We start from the raw sequence: 20,856 nt of genomic DNA on the forward strand, positions 1-20,856 counted from the left end.
GAAGGAAATGGCAACCCACTCCAGTGTTCTTGCCTGGAGAATCCCAGGGACGGGGGAGCCTGGTGGGCTGCCGTCTGTGGGGTCGCACAGAGTCGGACACGACTGAAGTGACTTAGCAGCAGCAGCAGACAGATATTAAAGAAGAGAAGATGTTTGATTTCATCCTGGAAAAAGAAATAGTTTTTACCACCTAGTTGAGGCATTGGAAACATTGGAAGCTGCTAGAGCCAAGGCAGAGAATTGTGAAACATCACTGAGTTTGTTTGGTGTGGATGAAGTGTGGCACAGTGGTGTAAGAGTTGAAGCTGAAGGAGTGACAAAATTTGTTACATTTAGTTGGTGGGGGGATATTATATACACACATATGTACACATAGGTGTAGTGACCTTTGAAAAATTTAATTGATGATTTTTGATAGATCTGTTGTACATTGGCTAATTATGTTGTATTAGAATCTGAAAGGTAAAAAGCAAAGGTAAAACAGCAAGAAGGAAAGTGTTACCTTTTCTTCACCGATGAAGTACTGGAACATAAACAGACTCAGGAATTTCTCTGGAAGAACTCAGCCCTTACAAGGTGGAACCAAAACTCACACCAGAATCTGTCTCTGATTTTTGCTCATCACACAAGGCACCTGTGTCCTTAAGTCACCCAAGCTGTGTTAGCACTGTTGTAATAACAAGCGTAATTTTGAAGCTGAATTACAATTTGCATTTAGCCTTTAGAAAGCGATGTATTTGTGGATTGGAGTACAGATGCCTTTTAAAATATATTCTGTGCATTTTCTTCTGTTTTTCTTTTGTACTTTATTGAGCACTTTGAAAGGAACATTGCATGTACTCTTCTCAAAAAATTCTGTGAATAACCCCAAACGGGGACATTATCCCCATTGTTTAGATGAGTAAACTGCAGACCAGTGTGAGGTTAAGTCCGTTGCCCAAAGCCACACTGAATGAGAAGTGCTGCAAGTCAGATTGGGAACCAGTTCTCTGTTTCTGCAGTACATGGTTTGGACTATTGTCCTGTACATCTTTTAGGACAAAATTGAGAGATCTTACAAGTTACAACCAAAATCCAGTCAGTAGCTATTACCTTGAAGTTGTTGGAACCTAAAAGTGATCATTTGGTGAAAGGAAAGTTGTAAGCTGAGCTAACTGATGTCAACCTCTTTTTTTAATATGGTTGACCTGACCTGACAGCTTTCATAACTGGTAGAGTCATGAGTTAAATATGCTGTTAAGAAAGAATTTAGAGGTCATGTTGGCCATATTTTGTGAAAACTTGTCCCATGTCTGTGACTTGCTTTGTTGTAGGATGCATGGTGCCAGTGAGAACAAGATGATGGGTGAGTTTCCCAGGATGGGCCACTGAGTTAAATTGTGTTTTGTAGTCTTGCTTTTTTTTTTTAACTATAGTTGTCTCGTGGGACTTGGTAGCTAACATGGCAGCATTAGGGCAAACCAGCATGCTTATTGAAACATTTCAGAACCAGCCTCTTTGCTCATAAGAAACCTGCCTCTTTAGAAGAAGTGTCTAAACTTGTTTGTTGGTTTATGATAAGCAGAGGTGTTTCCTTAAGGACAATATACTTAAAACTCATTTGTATGAGTCTTAACAGAATCTTTTAAAGTATATTTGATTAATAACTCATTTCTATCTGCATATAGTAACTGGAAGTCTGGGTGACTCCTTTCCAGGCCTGAAATATCAGGCTGGGAACATGTTGTAGTCAAGATCATTTCTTTAAAAATATTTGAAATATCATGTGTAATGTGGTATAACTACAGTTAATATTTGGGCTTCCCTAGTCACACAGAGTTGGACACGACTGAAGCGACTTAGCAGCAGCAGCAGTGGCTCAAATATTAAAGAATCTGCCTCCGGTGCAAGAGACCTGGGTTTGATCCCTGAATCGGGAGGATTCCCTAGAGAAGGGAATGGCCACCCACTCCAGTATTCTTGCCTGAAGAACTCCATGGACAGAGGAGCATAGCGGGCAACAGTCCATGGGGTCCCGAAGAGTCAGACATGACTGTTAGAGAGGATTTCTTTCTTTTAAGAATTATAAAAACCTAAAAATGAGTTAGTGGCTTCTCTCAAAGTCTTTGTAAATATCTTTATTGACTTACATCTCTCCTTATATTGTTTATATAATCTTGTTTTGAAAGGAACTTTTAGTACTTGAATTTAAATGAAATTATATTATTGTATGTAAATTTTAAAATTTCAACCAGTTCAATTCAGTTCAGTCGCTCTGTCGTGTCCAACTCTGCGAACCCATGGACTGCAGCTTGCCAGCCTTCCCTGTCCATCACCACCTCCCAGAGTTTGCTCAGATTCATGTCCATCAAGATGGTGATGCCATCCAACCATCTCATCCTCTGTCGTACCCTTCTCCTCCTGCCTTCAGTCTTTCCCATCATCAGGGTATTTTCCAATGAGTCAGTTCTTCACATCAGGTGGCCAAAAATTACAATAGGTTTGATATTTTTAAAGGCGTAGTTGAGGGTAGGGGGAGAAGGAACGATTCAAGTGGATTTGTTGAGAATGTTTTCCTGAAGAAGTGGTATTCAAGGATGAGAAGTTGTTAGCTGTGCAAGAGCTGCAGAAAGGGGTGTCAGGCAAGGACTCTGAAAAGGGAGGCTCAGTGTATTTCTGAAAGGCATTGTTACTAGAACATGGTGGGGAGGCAAGGAGGATATGGCCCAAAAGAAGGGTGCCCGTCAGGATGACCGGGCCAGGAGTTCCATATAGACAGAGCCATGTATTGTAGGTATGTTGTATATTTGCACAATAGGAAACTGTTAAAAGTATTGTTAGCATAGAGAATGGTGTGATATGATTTGTTTGCTGTGAGACGAATGAAATGGCGGGAACAACTTTGGAAGTCAGGAAACCAATTACAATGCTGGTTCAAAAGATGAGGCGTGATGGTGAGAGTGATGGCTTGGTCTAGTTTAGTATGGACATGGAGAAAGGTAAACAAATTCAAGGTAAGTTTTGGGGATAGAAATGATGGAACTTGCTGATGGGTTAAATATTGGGAGTGAGGGAGGGGTAGGAACCCAGAACAACACCAACATTACTGCTTTAAATAATGGAGAGTAGTATTGTTGTTCAGTCTCTCAGTTATGTCTGACTCTTTGCGACCCCATGAACTGCAACACGCCAGATTTCCCTGTCCTTCACCATCTCCCTGAGCTTGCTCAAACTCATGTCCATCGAGTCGGTGATGCTGTTCAGCCATGTCATCCTCTGTCATTCCCTTCTTCAGCCTTCAGTCTTTCCCAGCATCAGGGTCTTTTCTAAAGAGTCAGCACTTTACATCAGATGGCCAAAGTATTGGAGCTTCAGCTCCAGCATTGGTCCTTCCAATGAATATTCAGGATTGATTTCCTTTAGGATTGACTGGTTGGATCTCCTTGCAGTCCAAGGGACTCTCAAGAGTCTTATCCAATGCTACAGTTCAACCTTCTTTATGGTCCACTCTGACATCCATACATGACCACTGGAAAAACTGTAGCTTTGACTAGATGGACCTATGTTGGCAAAGTAATGTCTCTGTTTTTTAATAGGCTGTCTAAGTTTGTCATAGCTTTTCTTCCAAAGAGCAAGCGTCTTTTAATTTCATGGCTGCAATCACCTTCTGCAGTGATTTTGGAGCCCAGGAAAATAAAGTCTGTCAATGTTTCTCCATCTATTTGCCATGAAGTGATGGGGCTGGATGCCATCATCTTAGTTTTTTGAATGTTGAGTTTTAAGTCAGGTTTTTCACTCTCCTGTAGTGAAAAAGGAAGAGTAGTATGGTGGTACCATGAACAAAAATGGGAGGACAGACGGAGAAATGAGGGTAAATAGCGACTAGGGAATTCAATTTTATACTTACGAGGGCTATATTTCCTATGAATCATCCAGAGACCATGTCAAGAGCACCAATGGATATCGAAATCTAGAGCTATTGAAGTTCAGATTTGGAAATAATGAAATAATAGATTAATGTTTACATCAATTTAATTCAGCTGACTACTGTACATTTAGGCACTGTGATAGGCACTGCAGATAAGACTTGAATACAAGCTTCTTAGTAATTCTGTTATGCTTTTTTTAAAAAATTATTTTTATTTATTTTTGTTGGACTTCTGTGGTGGCTCATATAGTAAAGAATGTGCCTGTGATGCAGGAGACCCATGTTTGATCCTTGGGTTGGCAATATCCCCTGGAGGATAATTGCTTTACAATATTGTGTTGGTTTCTGCCTTACAGTGTCATGAATCAGTCATAACTCTGTGTGTGTGTGTGTGTGTAATGAATCAAAACTATATATGTATCCCCTCCATCTTGAGACCCCACCCAATCCCACCCCTCCAGGTCATCGGAGAGTGCCAGGCTGGGCTCCCTGTGTTATGTGTCAGCTTCCCAGAAGCTATCTGTTTCACACAGGGCAGCGTATACATGTCAGCGCTACTTCCTCAGTTCGCCCCACGCGCTGTGTCCACAGTGCAGTCTCTATGTCTGTGTCTCTGTTCCTTCGCTGCAGATAGGTTCATCAGTACCGTTTTCCTGGATTCCATATATATGCTTTAATATGCTATATTTGTTTTTCTCTGAATTACCTCACTCTGCATAACAGGCTCTAGGTTCATCTACCTCACTACTGACTCCTATTTCTTCCTTTTTATGGTTGAGTGATAACTGCATTTTATATATGTACCACAGCTTCTTTTAACTTCTTTATCCATTCTTCTGTGGATGAACGTCTAGGTCGTCCATATCCTCGCTGTTGTAAATAGTGCTGCATTCAACACTGGGGTATATGTGCCTTTTTGAGTTGTGAATTTCTTAGGATTAATGGGATTGCTGGGTTATATGATAGTTTTAAAAGAAATTGCTGTACTGTTATAGTGGCTGTATCAGTTTACATTCCCCATAACAGTGCCAGAGGTTTCCCTTTTCTCCACATCCTCTCCAGCATTTCTTGTTTGTAGGTTCTTGGATGATGGCCATTTTGACTGATGTGAGATGGTACCTCATGGTAGTTTTGATTTGCATTTCTCTAATAATGAGCAACATTGAGCATCTTTTCCTGTGTTTATCGGCCATCTGTATGCCTTCTTTGGAGGAATGTTTGCTTAGGTCTCTGTCCATTTTTTGATTAGGTTGTTTTTTTCTGATATTCAGCTGCATGAGCTACTTATATATTTTGGAGATTAATCCTTTAACAGTTCTCATTTGCAATTATTTTCTCCCATTCTAAGAACTGTCTTTTCATCTTGTTAAGTTTCCTTTGATGTGCAAATCTTTTAAGTTTAATTACATCCTATTTTTTTTTGTTTGTTTTCATTTTCATTGTCTTAAGAGGTGGGTCAAAGAATTTTATAGTGTCTAGCCTTACATTTAAGTCTATAATCCATTTTGAGTTTATTTTTGTGTATGGTGATAAGGAGTATTCTAATTTCATTCTTTTACATGTAGCTGCCCAGTTTTCCCAGCACCACTTATTGAAGAGGCTGTCTTTTCTCCACTGTATATTCTTGCCTCCCATAGGTGTGTGGGTTTATCTCTTGGCTTTCTATCTTGTTCCATTGGTCTGTATTTGAGTTTTTGTGCCAGTACAATACTTGGTTGATGACTGGAGCTTTTTAGTATAGTCTGAAGTCAGGAAGGTTGATTCCTTTAGCCCCATTTTTCTTTCTTAAGATTGTTTTGGCTCTTTGGGGTCTTTTGTATTTCTGTACAAACTGTAAAAATTTTTATTCTAGTTCTGTGAAAAATGCCATTGGTAATTTGATAGGGATTGGCTTGAATATGTAATCCCTATCAAATTAGCAATGGCATGCCAACTCAATATCCAGAAAACTAAGACCATGGCATCCGGTCCATTACTTCATGGCAAATAGATGGAGAAACAATGGAAACAGTGACAGAATTTATTTTCTTGGGCTCCAGAATCACTGCAGATGGTGACAGCAGCCATGAAATTAAAAGACACTGGCTCCTTGGTAGAAAAGCTATGACAAACCTCAGTTCACTTCAGTTCAGTTCAGTCGCTCAGTCGTGTCCGACTCCCCGCGACCCCATGAATCACAGCACGCCAGGCCTCCCTGAATGCAGTCTCTATCAAAGTCAGTTTGGTTCAGGCACTCAGTTGTGTCCAACTCTTTGCAACCCATGGACTGCAGCATGCCAGATTTCCCTGTACTTCAACAACTCCCAGAGCTTGCTCAAAATCATGTCCATCAAGCCGGTGATGCCATCCAACCATCTCATCCTCTGCTGTCCCCTTCTCTCCCTGCCTTTAATCTTTCCCAGTATCACAGTTTTTTCTAATGAGTCAGTTCTTTGCATCAGGTGGCCAAAGTATTGGAGCTTCAGCTTCAACATCAGTCCTTCCAATGAATATTCAGGATTGATTTCCTTTAGGATTGACTGGTTGGATCTCCTTGCTGTCCAAGGGACTCTCAAGAGTCTTTCCAACTCCACAGTCAAAAGCATCAATTCTTCGGCACTCAGCTTTCTTAATGGTTCAACTTTCACATCCATACATGACTACTGGGAAAACCACAGCATTGACTAGACAGACCTTTGTTGGCTAAGTAACATCTGGTCTGTCTAGTCAGATGCCCTGCTTCATTCCATGCTCCAAGGCCAAATTTGCCTGTTACTCCAGGTGTTTCTCGACTTCCTGCTTTTGCATTCCAGTCCCCTATAATGAAAAGGACATCTTTTTTGGGTGTTAGTTCTAAAAGGTCTTGTAGGTCTTCATAGAAGCAGTTAACTTCAGCTTCTTCAGCATTACTGGTTGGGGCATAGGCCTGGATTACTGTAGTATTGAATGGTTTGCCTTGGAAACGAACAGAAATCATTCTGTCGTTTTTAAGATTGCATCCAAGTACTGCATTTCGGACTCTTTTGTTGACCATGATGGCTACTCCATTTCTTCTAAGGGATTCCTGCCCACAGTAGTAGATATAATGGTCATCCAAGTTAAATTCACCCATTCCAGTCCATTTTAATTCACTGATTCCTAGAATGTCGACGTTCACTCTTGCCATCTCCTGTTTGACCACTTCCAATTTGCCTTGATTCATGGACCTAACATTCCAGGTTCCTATGCAATATTGCTCTTTACAGCACTGGACCTTGCTTCTATCACTGGTCACATCCACAACTGGGTATTGGTTTTTGCTTTGGCTCCATCCCTTCATTCCTTCTAGAGTTATTTCTCCACTGATCTCCAGTAACATACTGGGCACCTACCGACCTGGGGAATTACTCATTCAGTATCCTATCATTTTGCCCTTTGTTACTGTTCATGGGGTTCTCAAGGCAAGTATACTGAAGTGGTTTGCCATTCCCTTCTCCAGTGGACCACATTCGGCTGTGGTCCATGTGATCAGATCGGCTAGTTTCCTGTGATTATGATTTCAGTATGTCTGCCCTCTGATGCCCCCTCACAATACCTACCGTCTTATTTGGGTTTCTCTTACCTTGGTCGTGGAAAATCTCTTCACAGCCGCTCCAGCAAAGTGCAGCTGAAAGAGATGGGAATCCCAGACCACCTGACCTGCCTCTTGAGAAACCTGTATGCAGGTCAGGAAGCAACAGTTAGAACTGGACATGGAACAACAGACTGGTTCCAAATAGGAAAAGGTGTACGTCAAGGTTGTATATTGTCACCTTGCTTATTTAACTTATATGCAGAGTACATCATGAGGAACGCTGGTCTGGAAGAAGCACAAGCTGGAATCAAGATTGCTGGGAGAAATATCAATAACCTCAGATATGCAGATGACACCACCCTTATGGCAGAAAGTGAAGAGGAACTCAAAAGCCTCTTGATGAAACTGAAAGAGGAGAGTGAAAAGGTTGGCTTGAAGCTCAACATTCAGAAAACAAAGATCATGGCATCTGGTCCCATCACTTCATGGGAAATAGATGGAAAAACAGTGGAAACAGTGTCAGACTTTATTTTTCTGGGCTCCAAAATCACTGCAGATGCTGATTGCAGCCATGGAATTAAAAGACGCTTGCTCCTTGGAAGGAAAGTTATGACCAACCTTGATAGTATATTAAAAAGCAGAGACATTACTTTGCCAACCAAGGTCCGTCTAGTCAAGGCAATGGTTTTTCCCGTGGTCATGTATGGATGTGAGAGTTGGACTGTGAAGAAAGCTGATCGCCGAAGAATGGATGCTTTTGAACTGTGGTGTTGGAGAAGACTCTTGAGAGTCTCTTATACTGCAAGGAGATCCAACCAGTCCATTCTAGGGGAGATCAATCCTGGATGTTCATTGGAGGGACTGATGCTAAAGCTGAAACTGCAATACTTTGGCCACCTCATGCGACGAGTTGACTCACTGGAAAAGACTCTGATGCTGGGAAAGGTTGGGGGCGGGAGGAGAAGGGGACGACGGAGAATGAGATGGCTGGATGGCATCACCGACTCTGTGGACATGAGTTTGAGTGTACTCCAGGAGTTGGTGATGGACAGGGAGGCCTGGCGTGCTGTGATTCATGGGGTCGCGGAGAGTCGGACACGACTGAGCGACTGAACTGAACTGAACTGAACTGTGCATGTGCTAAGTCTCTTCAGCCGTGTCTGACTTTATGAGACCCTAAGGGCCATAGCCCACCAGGCTCCTCTCTCCGTGGGATTCTCCAGGCATGAATACTGGAGTGGGTTGCCATGCCCTTCCCCCAGGGATCTTCTCAACCCAGGGATAGTCATTTTAACAATATCGATTCTTCCAGTCCACGTACATGGTGTGTTTCACCATCTGTGTCCTCTTTGTATGCTTCTTTATATCATGTCACCGGCATAGCATTTAGTGCGTAGAAAACATATAGTGAATATATGCCAAATGAGTAAATGATCTAGAAATAAGGTAATGGCAGAGTTTCTTAATTTAGAGAACTGATTTTCTACTTGTAGGCCTGCTCTGTATTTTTTCATATATGTAAGAGATGAGCTCTTATTATAAAATTGATTTGATACTATTAAAAAACTTTCCCTCATCTTTCTGTGTAAGTGGAGACACATCACATAGGCTAAGCTACATTCACTCCACAGTGTAGACCCTGTTTCATCTCTAACATATTTAATGTGGAGTGTCTTTAGATAAAATCTCAGAAACATTTCTAAATTGACTTTAAAAATATTTGAAACTCATGTTTTCCTTTCCTTTTGATTGTTTTTACTGCTTAAAAAGTTTTGTTGTTATTGTTCAGTTGCTCAGTCTTGTCCAACTCTTTGCAACCCCATGGACTGCAGCGTGACCGGCTTCCCTGTCCTTCACCATCTCCCAGATCTTGCTCAAGCTCATATCTGTTGAGTTGGTGATGCCATCCATCCATCTCTTCCTCTTTTGTCCCCTTTTCCTCCTGCCTTCAATCTTTTCCAGCATCAGGGTCTTTTCTAATGAGTGGGCTCTTCAAATCAGGTGACCAAAGTATTGAAGCTTCTGCTTCAGCATCAGTCCCTCCAGTGAATATTCAGGATTGATTTCCTTTAGAATTGACTGGCTTGATCTCCTTGCAGTCCAAGAGACTCTCAAGAATCTTCTCCAACACCATACTTTAAAGGCATCAGTTCTTCAGCGCTCAGCCTTTTTTATGGTCCAAAGCTTAAAAAGTTACTCTTGTTCTTTTATATATGAATCTGTAGAGATTATTAAATTCAAATTAAATGAATTTGAAAGGCATGCTTAAGGTATAGTCAGTTTACAATTTTGTGTTAGTATTTGGTTTACAGCAAAGTGGTTCAGTTATAAATGTACATAGTAGTTTACATTTACTAATTCCAAACTCCCAATTCATCCGCATGCCCCACCCCACCGCCCCTTGGCAACCACAAGTCTCTACTTACTGTGAGTTTGTTTCTTTTGTAAATAAGTTAATTTCTGTCATATTTTAGATTCCACATATAAGTGGGATCAAATCGTATTTGTCTTTGTCTGTCTGACTTAACCTCTTATGATGATCTCTCGGTTTATCCTTGCTGCTGCAAATGGCATTATTTCATTTCTTTTTATGGCTGAGTACTATTCCATCGTATGTATGTATTTGTGTATGTATGTGTGTATATACGTGTATACACACACACACACACCGCATCTTTATCCATTCATCTATCTTTGGACATTTAAGTTGTTTCTGTGTCTTGGTTATTGCAAGTGGTGTGCTGTGTATTATAGATGGTGTGTGTAAATCTTTTTGAGTTACAATTTTTTCTAGATATATACCCAGGAATGGATTACTGGATCATATGACAAGGTTTTTTGTTTTTTGAGGAATCTCCATAGTGTTTTCTATAGGGACTGTACCAGTTTGCATTTCTATCGTTAGTGTGGAGGGTTCCCTTTTCTCTGCATCCCCTTCAGCATTTGTAATTTGTAGACTTTTTAGTGATGGCAGTTCTGACCAGTATGAAGTGGTACCTCATTGTACCCATTTCATTTGCATTTCTAAATAGTTAGCAATGTTGAGATCTTTTCATGTGCCTGTTGTCCATCTGTTTGTCTTCTTTGGAGAAATGTCTATTTAGGTCTTATGCTCTTTTTTTGATGGAGTTGTTAGTTTTTTGGTTGTTATAGTTGTATGAGCTGTTTGTATATTTTGGAAATTAAACTCTTGTTGGTCGCATCATTTGCAAATATTTTCTTCCAGTCCATAGGTTGTCTTTTTGTTTATGGTTTCCTTTGGTATGCAGAAAGCTTGTAAGATTCGTTAGGTCTCATTTGTTTATTTTTGTTTTTATTTTTATTGCTGTGGGAGACTGTGAAAGTCATGTATTTAACATGTTTTCCTCCTTTTTCGTAGGAATGACAGTAAGTGCTAATAAAGATGGCTTGGGGGTGATTGTTCGAAGCATTATTCATGGAGGTGCCATTAGTCGAGATGGTCGGATTGCTGTTGGGGACTGCATCTTGTGTATTAATGAAGAATCTACTATCAGTTTAACCAATGCCCAGGCACGAGCCTTGTTGAGAAGACATTCTCTCATTGGGCCTGACATAAAGTAAGTATCATTTGGACCATAGTTTGGCTTGGGAAATAAAGATATTTCAATCTATTAATCATAATTTTCTCAGTGCGTACTTCTGTTTGATATACGAAAGTGATCGTATATTTAATACTAATCACTGAAGAATTTGACTATTCCTGAAAAGTTATTGATTGCATTGATTGTAGACTTTAGGAGAGTATGTCTGCAGTCAATAACTTCTTAATACTAACTACTGAAATACAGTTGACCTTTGAACAACACAGGTTTGAATTTCTCAGGTCCAAATATGCATAGGTTTGTTTCAGTAAATATAAAGTTGGCTCTCTGTGGGTTTCATATCCTAAGGTGTAGCCAAACTTGGATCCAAATTTCCATCTAAGATTAATTTAATCCATAGATGGAAGACCTGTGGATACAGAGGGTCAGCTGTACTCTGGCATTTCATATATAAGGGATTTGATCATCCATGGCTTTTGTATCCAAAGCACCTGGAGTCAATCCCCTGCAGATACCTAGCAACAACAATAGTTCAAAACAATGTTGCCTTCCATTATTATTTTTAATTTTCCAGTGATTTCTGCAAAAATCTTTATATGAGATGTCTTTTATTGAGCAGGATGGTCCACACTTAGGAACTTACATAGAAGTTTGGATTGGCCTCAGTATAGCAAATTGTACTACCTAATGATCTATATGAATATTCCCAAGTAAGCCAGTTCTTTAGGGGTAAACCATGGAAAAGATTGTATAGAAGCAACCTGACCCATAATTTACACTTTGTTGAACTGCTTTTCAACCCATATAAGAGAATTCACAAAAATGCTATAATGGTCTGATGGTAGCTCATGCAGGCTAGTTTGTGAAGAAGAATTTAAATATCTCATCATCCCATAATGTACTAAAGCATGTCATATATGTGGTTTGTTTTTTTTAAATTACTAAACATTTCTTGAGTCAGCATAAAAATCACTACATAACCTTATTGTCACACCTTAAGAATGTAATAGCTTGCCTTTTTTTCCCCTCTAGCATTAATAATTGAATACTTGCATTTAATGTATAATGGATAAAATAGTAAAATAACAATTCAAGGAAAGACTTTAAATTGATGTGATGAATACTAGTATGGGAGACTTTTTTGTATTAATATGGTCTTACTGCATTCTGTATTTTTATTTTATAAAATACATATTGGTAGAGCTTAGGTAAGAAAGATTGTATTTAAAATCTGTTTTTCATTTTTCCATTGATAAAAAGCAGAAAAATACATGCTGTTTAGAGTGGGTTCTGTTGTCTTATATAAAGGATATTTTTATTCTTAGGGTGGAACTTCACTAAAGGGCTTTAATATTTTTAGTGCCTTTTTAGCTTTTATTTTATAATAAACAGATCATCAGGTCATGTGACACTCCATGATTATTTTATTAATCATGCAAGTAAGGGTGAAGATCATTAAAAATTTCAGTGCCTCTACAGTAAATGAAAGAGAAATGTTAAGTGCTTTCCTCACCACTTGCAGGCTACTGTCCATTCCTTTTCCTTCAAAGATGAATGACAAGGATCTACATGCAGACTCTTTATTTTCAGTTCAGTTCAGTCGCTCAGTCTTGTCTGACTCTTTGCAACCCAATGAACCACAGCACACCAGGCCTCCCTGTCCATCACCAACTCCCGGAGTCTACCCAAACCCATGTCCATCGAGTCAGTGATGCTATCCAACCATCTCATCCTTCTGCCCTCAATCTTTCCCAGCATCAGGGTCTTTTTCCAATGAGTCAGCTCTTCGCATCGGGTGGCCAAAGTATTGGAGTTTCAGCTTCAACATCAGTCCTTCCGATGAACACCCAGGACTGATCTTCAGGATGGACTGGTTGGATCTCCTTGCAGTCCAGGGGACTCTCAAGAGTCTTCTCCAACACCACAGTTCAAAAGCATCAATTCTTTGGCACTCAGCTTTCTTCACAGTCCAACTCTCACATCCATACATGACCATTGGAAAAACCATAGCCTTGACTAGATGGACCTTTGTTGGCAAAGTAATGTCTGCTTTTTAATATGATGTCTAGGTTGGTCATAACTTTCCTTCCAAGGAGTAAGCGTCTTTTAATTTCATGGCTGCAGTCATCATCTGCAGTGATTTTGGAGCCCAGAAAAATAAAGTCAGCCACTGTTTCCACAGTTTCCTCATCTATTTGCCATGAAGTGGTGGGACGGATGCCATGATCTTAGTTTTCTGAATGTTGAGCTTTAAGCCAACATTTTCACTCTTCTCTTTCACTTTCATCAAGAGGCTTTTTAGTTTAGAGGTAATCTAAACAGATGACTTCATGACTGATCATTTGATTTATTGTGTGATAATGCCTCTCTTATGTCATGAACCCTAATGCAAGTCTCCTGTCCACTTTTTGGCACTCTGAGCACTGGAATTGGTACTTGGTTTTAACTTTACCTCTCAGTTGTAAATGTACTGCAGAACTTAAAAACTGGCCAGAAAATAAGACCACTGTGACAATGATTTAGCTTAAATCTTGTACATGGTCAACTCTAGTAGAGTTGAAAAGCTATCCAGTACATTTTCAGGCTACAATCTTTTTCTCCTGTCCAGTTTTGTTTTGATTTTTTTTTTCCATCCTCCAGTGTAGCACCAAAATTTATACATTTATGCCTTCAGCAGGTTTATTTTGACTGTGAAGGGTATCTAGAAATCCATAAATATCTAGAGATTCATAAATAATTGCTTTAGGATCCCAGGAAGCAAAATGTAATATAGTATCTTACATTAGAAAGAGAAAATAAGAAAAATCCTACAACCTTCTCTCCTCTGGAAATCAGTCTGTCAGTCTTTCTTACAAGTTCACATGGGTGCGTACACAGACACACTCACAAACACACCCACAAATCACCTTGATTCCTTCTCGGGTATACCATTAAAGCTGTGATTTACATGGCTATAATTTTGACTCATTGGGTAAATGATAAAATGAAATGAGAATAATAGAATCCTTTTTCAAGTAAATTTGTTAGATGATGAAACAAAGAGCCGTTTAGATTGACCAGTTCCGAGCAGCATGCTCCACACGTTTTGCATGAAGTGGTTTTGGCCCTTTCTTCTCCCTTTCACTTGCTTTCACAAACAAAAGGTTTAAAATTACTTTGAAAACTATGTGGGTGATTTCTCCCAAACAGAACGTCTAATCCCTCCATTACTGTGAATGAAACCATAACTTTAAGTGCAGGTCAGATGTTGTAGTCATTGCCTTGATGTAGACTCCATCCATGCCTCTTGTTGATTTCTCGTGAGGAAGCTTGGTTAATCTGGGGTAGTGGTGGAGAAATGTATTGTAGGTACTTAATAAAAAAGTACTTTAATTGTTTTAATTGCATAACTGATTGGTTTTAGTAAAGCATTGCTGATACAATGAACTGGCTTTCTTTTTTGCCGTTTAAGAGAGGTGGCAAGGAACTGAACATGTGTGCCTTTGTGCATGCCTGGGTAGATAATTTGCATTTCAAGAGTTCAGAAACAGCCAGTTGAAGTTCCAGGTTTCATTATTTTCTATGGAAAACCAGATGTGAAGCCTCACCAGAATGCATTCTGTCTCACTTCACACTCCACCTTGCCAGGGGCGCTTGTATTTCTGTAATAATAGCCAGGGTTCTGTACTTCACGGCAGCTGCTTGTAACATCTGCCAGATAATTACCAAGCTGAATCTGAATTCACCTGCCTTAACCTAAAGTGTGGGATGAATTCCTGATCAAGGAATAAAAGATTGATTGCAGTTACATTTTTCTGTGCTTGTTAATAATTACTGCTATAGACACCAGTTAAAGAGCAGATGCTTTTCTGAGGGAGGTGTAGATAGGAGGGCTGTGGAAAGGGGAAGAAACAACCAGGAGCACCCACTTTTAACTACATATGTATGCATCTCACATTCAGCACAAGACACTGACATTTGTTAACACCATTGTAAAAAGATGCCGCGGCGTATGCTTCACATTCTAGATTCTCTGCAGCACCTGCTGACGATTGAGCCCCCTTTTATGTGTGAGTATCAGTGATTCAAAAGCTCATTATGGCTGTGTGTTACAACTTGTCTGTGAAAACCACTTCGTGCTTTTGTAACATCCCTATGCAGGGCTAGATCCAGAGAGAGATTCAGTGTATATACATTTTCCTTTTTTTTTTTTTCTTCTTTATATAAGAGCATATTTTCAACAGAGCTATGAGATGGTTACATTTTCACATTGCACTGGTGACTGTGAACTCATCTGAAAATCATGTTTTCCTACTACTGAAGCTTTCTGGCTCTTTTGTTAGGGGGCGATCACCTCTGGATTAATAACTGTCACATTTCAGCATCACTAATACTGTTCTGTTTTCTTGTACTCCATGTATAACCTAAGGTTAGTTTTTGCTTTTAAGAATTTTTGACATTACTCTCAGAGAAGCTGTTTTAGTGTGTTTATTCAGTTCAGTACGTGTTTTGGTGTTCTTGGTTGGTGTCTGGAGGTTTTGTATGGCCGTGTGACCAGGAGTGTATTATAATTGCTCTGCATGGGCTGATGCACTGTGGGATGCTTATTCCACTGCCCTTGCTGTCTGTATTGGGCTAAATATATGAAAACTGCTTTCTTTCTCAGTGCCCCCTAAAATATCAGAAGAACGTTTCTAAAACTCTTCCTTGGTAAACCTTAACACCTTTGAACAAACACAGAGAAGAATTCCTTTTCAACAGTGTCTCGGATTGACACATCGTTTCCTTCTCAAACCAAACCAGTATTTAATTAAAAAATTAAATAATTTGAACTGATTATTCTTATTTTTCTTGTGTTCTAGCCTTTTTGCCTAGCCTAGTTTTTTTTTTTCCTTAAGGTTTTATTTATATGAGTTTTACCTTTACTGAACCTTCAGAAATAACTTTCTTGAATAGACTTTTCAAATTTATGATTTATATTTATTTTTCTTTGTATAAAAGACAGTCTTCTTTCCAAGTATAATGTGTTCTGCATTTTGGACTCATTATTTTTGAAGGGATAAATGTAGATTTGCTATTCAATATATTTTTGTTACACTGTGGAAACGATGTGTAGATGAATAAATAAAGTAGGGCCAGAATTAGAGTACAGCTCTCTCACCCACACTAGTCCTAAATCACTGAATTGTGTTTTTCGCTTCAGTTGGATCCTTGAGGTGAAAGTGTCACAAAGTGTCATAAGGGTGCCGGCTTCTGCCAGAATGATTCGATGTGGGGGCCAAGCTGGCTGATGCTCTGTTAGAGCACTGTTTTACGTGTGTGTCGCGCTTCTTGACTTAGAATAGCCTCATCAAAAGTGACATCTTTTTGTTATTGGGGATATGGAGATTCATTAGTGGGTGATTTACCTTACCAGAACACTCCAGAGAAGCAACAGAACTCTGTCCTCTGACTCTAAACCTAAGCGACCTCACAGAGTGAATGCCTTTTATGGAATCACCAGTATATATTATATATCCTCCTCACTCAATAAATTATGCCATTAGTATACTTCTATTATTATATTATATTATTATAACATGAAAGGTAATCTTTTATCTTTGCCTTCCAGTACTAAGATTTTGATACTTATTATCTTCACGTGTAAGCTATGGTTCAGTTCAGTTCAGTTCAGTTGCTCAGTCGTGTCCGACTCTCTGCGACCCCATTAGCCGGCATAATAGTCTTCATGATTTTTGTGTTGTGCATTTTTGATACATGCTTTTGTTTCTTTGCACAAATATTCTGAAATGACTTGAAGTCCTTTCTTTCACTTGCCATACCATGTATTAGTTTGAGGATCCTGAGCAGACTACTTCAACAGGTGTATCAATTGTGTAGCCTCTTAGGACAGCAGTAAACTTGAATTTTCAGGTCTCATTTCTAAGCATTATAACTATAGTCAGCAACTTGCTCAGTGCCTTCCACATTATAGGCGTTCAGCCAGCACTTGTTGAATTAGTATGTGACCATTCAAGTGTCAGGTTTCTTCTCTGAAACCAAAATGAACATAAACATTGCTACATACTAGTAAGAGAATCTTTCTATGCACCGATAATGGTTCAACTCAGACTTAAGAGTTAATACTTTAATAAAGCTAGGATATGATTACTGATAGTACTTGTTAATGTCCATAATTAATTGTGTTTTATAGGAGAATGTAATTTTGAATGCCCAGTGTTTTAGTAGAGTTTACCCAGTTTTGCTAAAGCTGAAACTCCAATACTTTGGCCACCTCATGTGACGAGTTGACTCACTGGAAAAGACTCTGATGCTGGGAAAGGTTGGGGGCAGGAGGAGATGGGGACAACAGAGAATGAGATGGCTGGATGGCATCACCAACTCGATGGACATGAGTTTGAGTGAACTCCGGGAGTTGGTGATGGACAGGGAGGCCTGGCGTGCTGTGATTCATGGGGTCGCAGAGAGTCGGACACAACTGAGCGACTGAACTGAACTGACCCAGTTTGTTTCTGCTAAGGCACCCAAAAATCTTTGTAGAAAATAAATGTTATTACTGAAAATTACTTTTCTAAGGATTTCTAGATCTCTTTAATTAAAAAAAAAATTGCTATTAGTCTTCTCATTTGGAAATATATATTATGCTGTTTTCCTCTACCCTATGATTATTGGTAAACAGATAATTATCAGCAGCCTTTAAATTTTTAATTTCTGTTGTTATTATTGCCTATAGAATACTTGATTCTTTTGAAGTTTAGAGTCTCTACTGAGTAAGCTGATTTAAATGAGTTGTGTGAAAATGTAGAGATGAGGGGACAAAATAAGTTTATTTCATATTTTGGAAGATTCTCCCAACAGGCAGAGCTTTGCTTTCATGGATTGTGTCTTGTTCCAGAATTACTTATATACCCGCAGAATACTTGGAAGAGTTCAAAATAAGCTTGGGGCAGCAATCTGGAGGAATAATGGCACTGGATATTTTTGCTTCCTACTCTGGCAGGTATGTCTGCTATGTGAATGATCGATATAGCAAGTTATAAAGAAGAGTTTTGAATCCAGTGTCAGGGAGGCCTAGCGATGAAAAAGACTGAATTCTTTTTCTCTCTTTCAAGATTAAAAAAAAAAAAAAAAACCACCCCCCTTTCCCATATTACTGGGCTTCCCTAGTGGCTCCATGGTAAAGAATCCACCTACCAAGCAGGAGATGCAAGTTCGATCCCTGGGTTGGAAAAATCCCCTGGAGAAGGAAATGGCAACCTGCTCCAGTGTTCTGCCTGGTAAATCCCATGGGCAGAGAAACCTGGCGGGTAACAGTCCATGGGGTCACAAAATAGCTGGACGTGCCTTAGCAACTAAACAACAGCAACCCATATTACTTAAGGAGTGATCACATATTGTGGGAAATTTGGGGAAGATATGAGAAATCAAAGCAAGAAATCAAAACTGTCTTTAGTTGTATCAGTCTATATACCACTGTCAGCTTACTGAGTTTTGGGGAATTTACCTGAGATATGACTATGGTTTCATTCACTCCCTGGAACCTACAATTTGTATGGTAGTGTATCACTTTTCCTCTGTCATAAACATTTTCAGACTTTATTTATTTACTCATTAACGTACATACAGATTCACAAACATTTTTAATGGTTATGTTTTTACTCTTTTGGAGAATGTTGAGCTGAACCTCTTTGTGTATATACAGGTTAGGTAATAGAATGTTTGGCTTTTTAAAGCCTCTTTATACACAGTGTATTGAGAACCTTTGAATAATACAGGAAATATAGTTTTTTCCTCCCTTAGGAAAGAGAGAAACTAGATTTTGATGTTGCTGCTGAGTTTAGCACAAGGAGAGAAATAATGTCAAATTGCTTTTCTGGAAAGAATACACTATACATTTTCAGCTGTGGGCCTGTTTCTTTCCAGTTACATTAGCAGCTGAGTAACAGATTTTTCCTTAAGCATACTGTAAAGAAGAAATAGCTTTGCAAACATTCTGAGGTCTGCTCACAAAAGTTCTAACAACCCATAACACTCTGGTGTCCAGTGACTCTGCTGGCATTGTAGCATCACATCACTCTTTCCTCTGCAAATTGTATGTGGCTACAGCTATGCAGACAGTGTTAAAGAAGAAAAGGTTTGTTATGTGTTTAATAAAGGGAAGGAATGTCATGGCCCAAAGGGCCCCTTGAATTTTATGGGAAAAAGAGTATTCATTCCACCCTTTGCAAAGCTCAACCATACTTCTCTCTAGAATTTCCATCTTAGGGCTAATGACATGAATTAATTACAGCTACCTGGTACTTCCTATTAAAAGGCTAGATGTAGTAATTCCAGTGTCACTTCTCTCTAGAATTTCCATCTTAGGGGTAATGACATGAATTGATTACAGCTACCTGGTACTTCCTATTGAAAGGTTAGATGTAGTAATTCCAGTGTCCCTCTGAAATACCATTTCACATGGCTTAATTAGAGAATATGACAAGATAACATGATATTCTTATTAAATTCTTAGGCCTTAAAAGCACTCAAAATGTTAATATTAAAACAAAAAAGCCACTTTCAGCATGTTGGTTCTCTCCTAGCACATGAAGGAAAAGGGCCTGAGCTGTCAGTGCTGTGAATAACTGCTTCCCCGCAAAAAAGTGTATTTGCTGTTAATATAAGGATGCTCAAAACAAAAACAGTCTGCATCCTGTTTTCCTGCCTTAGGAAAGGCAGAAACTAGATTTTGATGCTTCTGCTGAGTTCAGAACACGGAGAGAAATAATGTCAAATTGCTATTCCGAAAAAAATGCACTTTTTCAGCTGTGGGCCTGTATTTTTTTCAGTTATATTAGCAACTGAGTAACAGATTTCTCTTTAAGCATGCAGGAGGAATTGGCACCAGAGAGATTAAGTTACTTGCTCAAATTTCATAACTAATGGGTGGAAGAATTGAGGTTAAATGCACATGGTCGGGCTCCATGTTCTTAACCATTGGATCCAAAAAAAGAATTGTACTAGCCCTGTATAAAAATATGGGGCAGCATAGCATGGAATTTAAGAGCTCAGGTTTTGTAGTAAACTGGCCCAATTCAGGTCTCATCTCTTCTTTACTGTGTGACTTTGTGCCAGTTTCTGGCATCTTAATGCACATATAAAGAGTGTTACTTGTTATAGTTGACAGAAACTTATTTGATATTCAATAATCAAACATGAGTGCTGAGAAGTCGAATTCATTCTTGGCTGAGTGAGTGTGGGGACACAGAACAGGTTCATTCTGCTGAGGCGCACACGGCTTGAGTCCTGTAACCCCGCCTGAAGATTTGCTAAAGAACAATCAGCACATTTATAGGAATGTATCTGGGTTAGTGAAATGATTCAAGATTGGACAGTCATCTGAAGAGAATGGGACTTTCTGTATGAGAAGACTCCAGGTATTTGTATTTGTCATCTTACAGCTCACAAGCCAGGAGTATATGATGTGGTCTGTGTGACTGCATCTGAGCAGCTCCCCCTGCCTGGGCTTTAGGGTGATAACTGGATATTTTAGAGAAGGACCCTTTCTTACTTCCCATTCCTCTCTGTATTCTGTACCCGCTTTTTCTGTCATATTCTCCCCAGTGGTATTTCCGGAGGGTTAGGCTCTGCTTCTCCCCACTGCCTTGCATCTTTCAGATTGAGGTTCACTCAGACTATTCCATTTTCAATCAGCTTCTTAACACCGTTTTGAAAATCTTTCTTTGGCTCCATTCCTGACAGTCCTGTGCCACAGTCAGGCTAAGTCTCTGCGAGCCCAGCCTCTTTCAGAGTCTCCTTCCTCAATTGCAGAAGGAGAATTCCGTCACACAACCGATAGGTAGGAACCACAGGCAGGTGGATTTCCCTCTGACAGA

The 20,856-nt window shown here is 39.5% G+C and overlaps 1 protein-coding gene across 10 annotated transcripts in view; it reads left to right on the forward strand.

Moving 5' to 3' along the window:
* MPDZ (multiple PDZ domain crumbs cell polarity complex component) overlaps positions 1–20,856 on the forward strand; it is a 186,153-nt gene that overhangs the window by 100,731 nt on the left and 64,566 nt on the right. For all 10 annotated transcript variants that reach the window (XM_088837899.1, XM_055428220.2, XM_055428223.2 and 7 more), the window contains 2 exons: positions 10,819–11,017; positions 17,877–17,981. In XM_088837899.1, coding sequence (XP_088694025.1) covers positions 10,819–11,017; positions 17,877–17,981 — 304 coding nt within the window. The remainder of the gene's footprint in view (positions 1–10,818; positions 11,018–17,876; positions 17,982–20,856) is intronic.

Source organism: Moschus berezovskii, chromosome 7, assembly GCF_049115385.1.
Source record: "Moschus berezovskii isolate FMDL1 chromosome 7, NW_MosBer_1.0, whole genome shotgun sequence".
In the NCBI taxonomy this organism is placed as follows: domain Eukaryota; kingdom Metazoa; phylum Chordata; class Mammalia; order Artiodactyla; family Moschidae; genus Moschus; species Moschus berezovskii.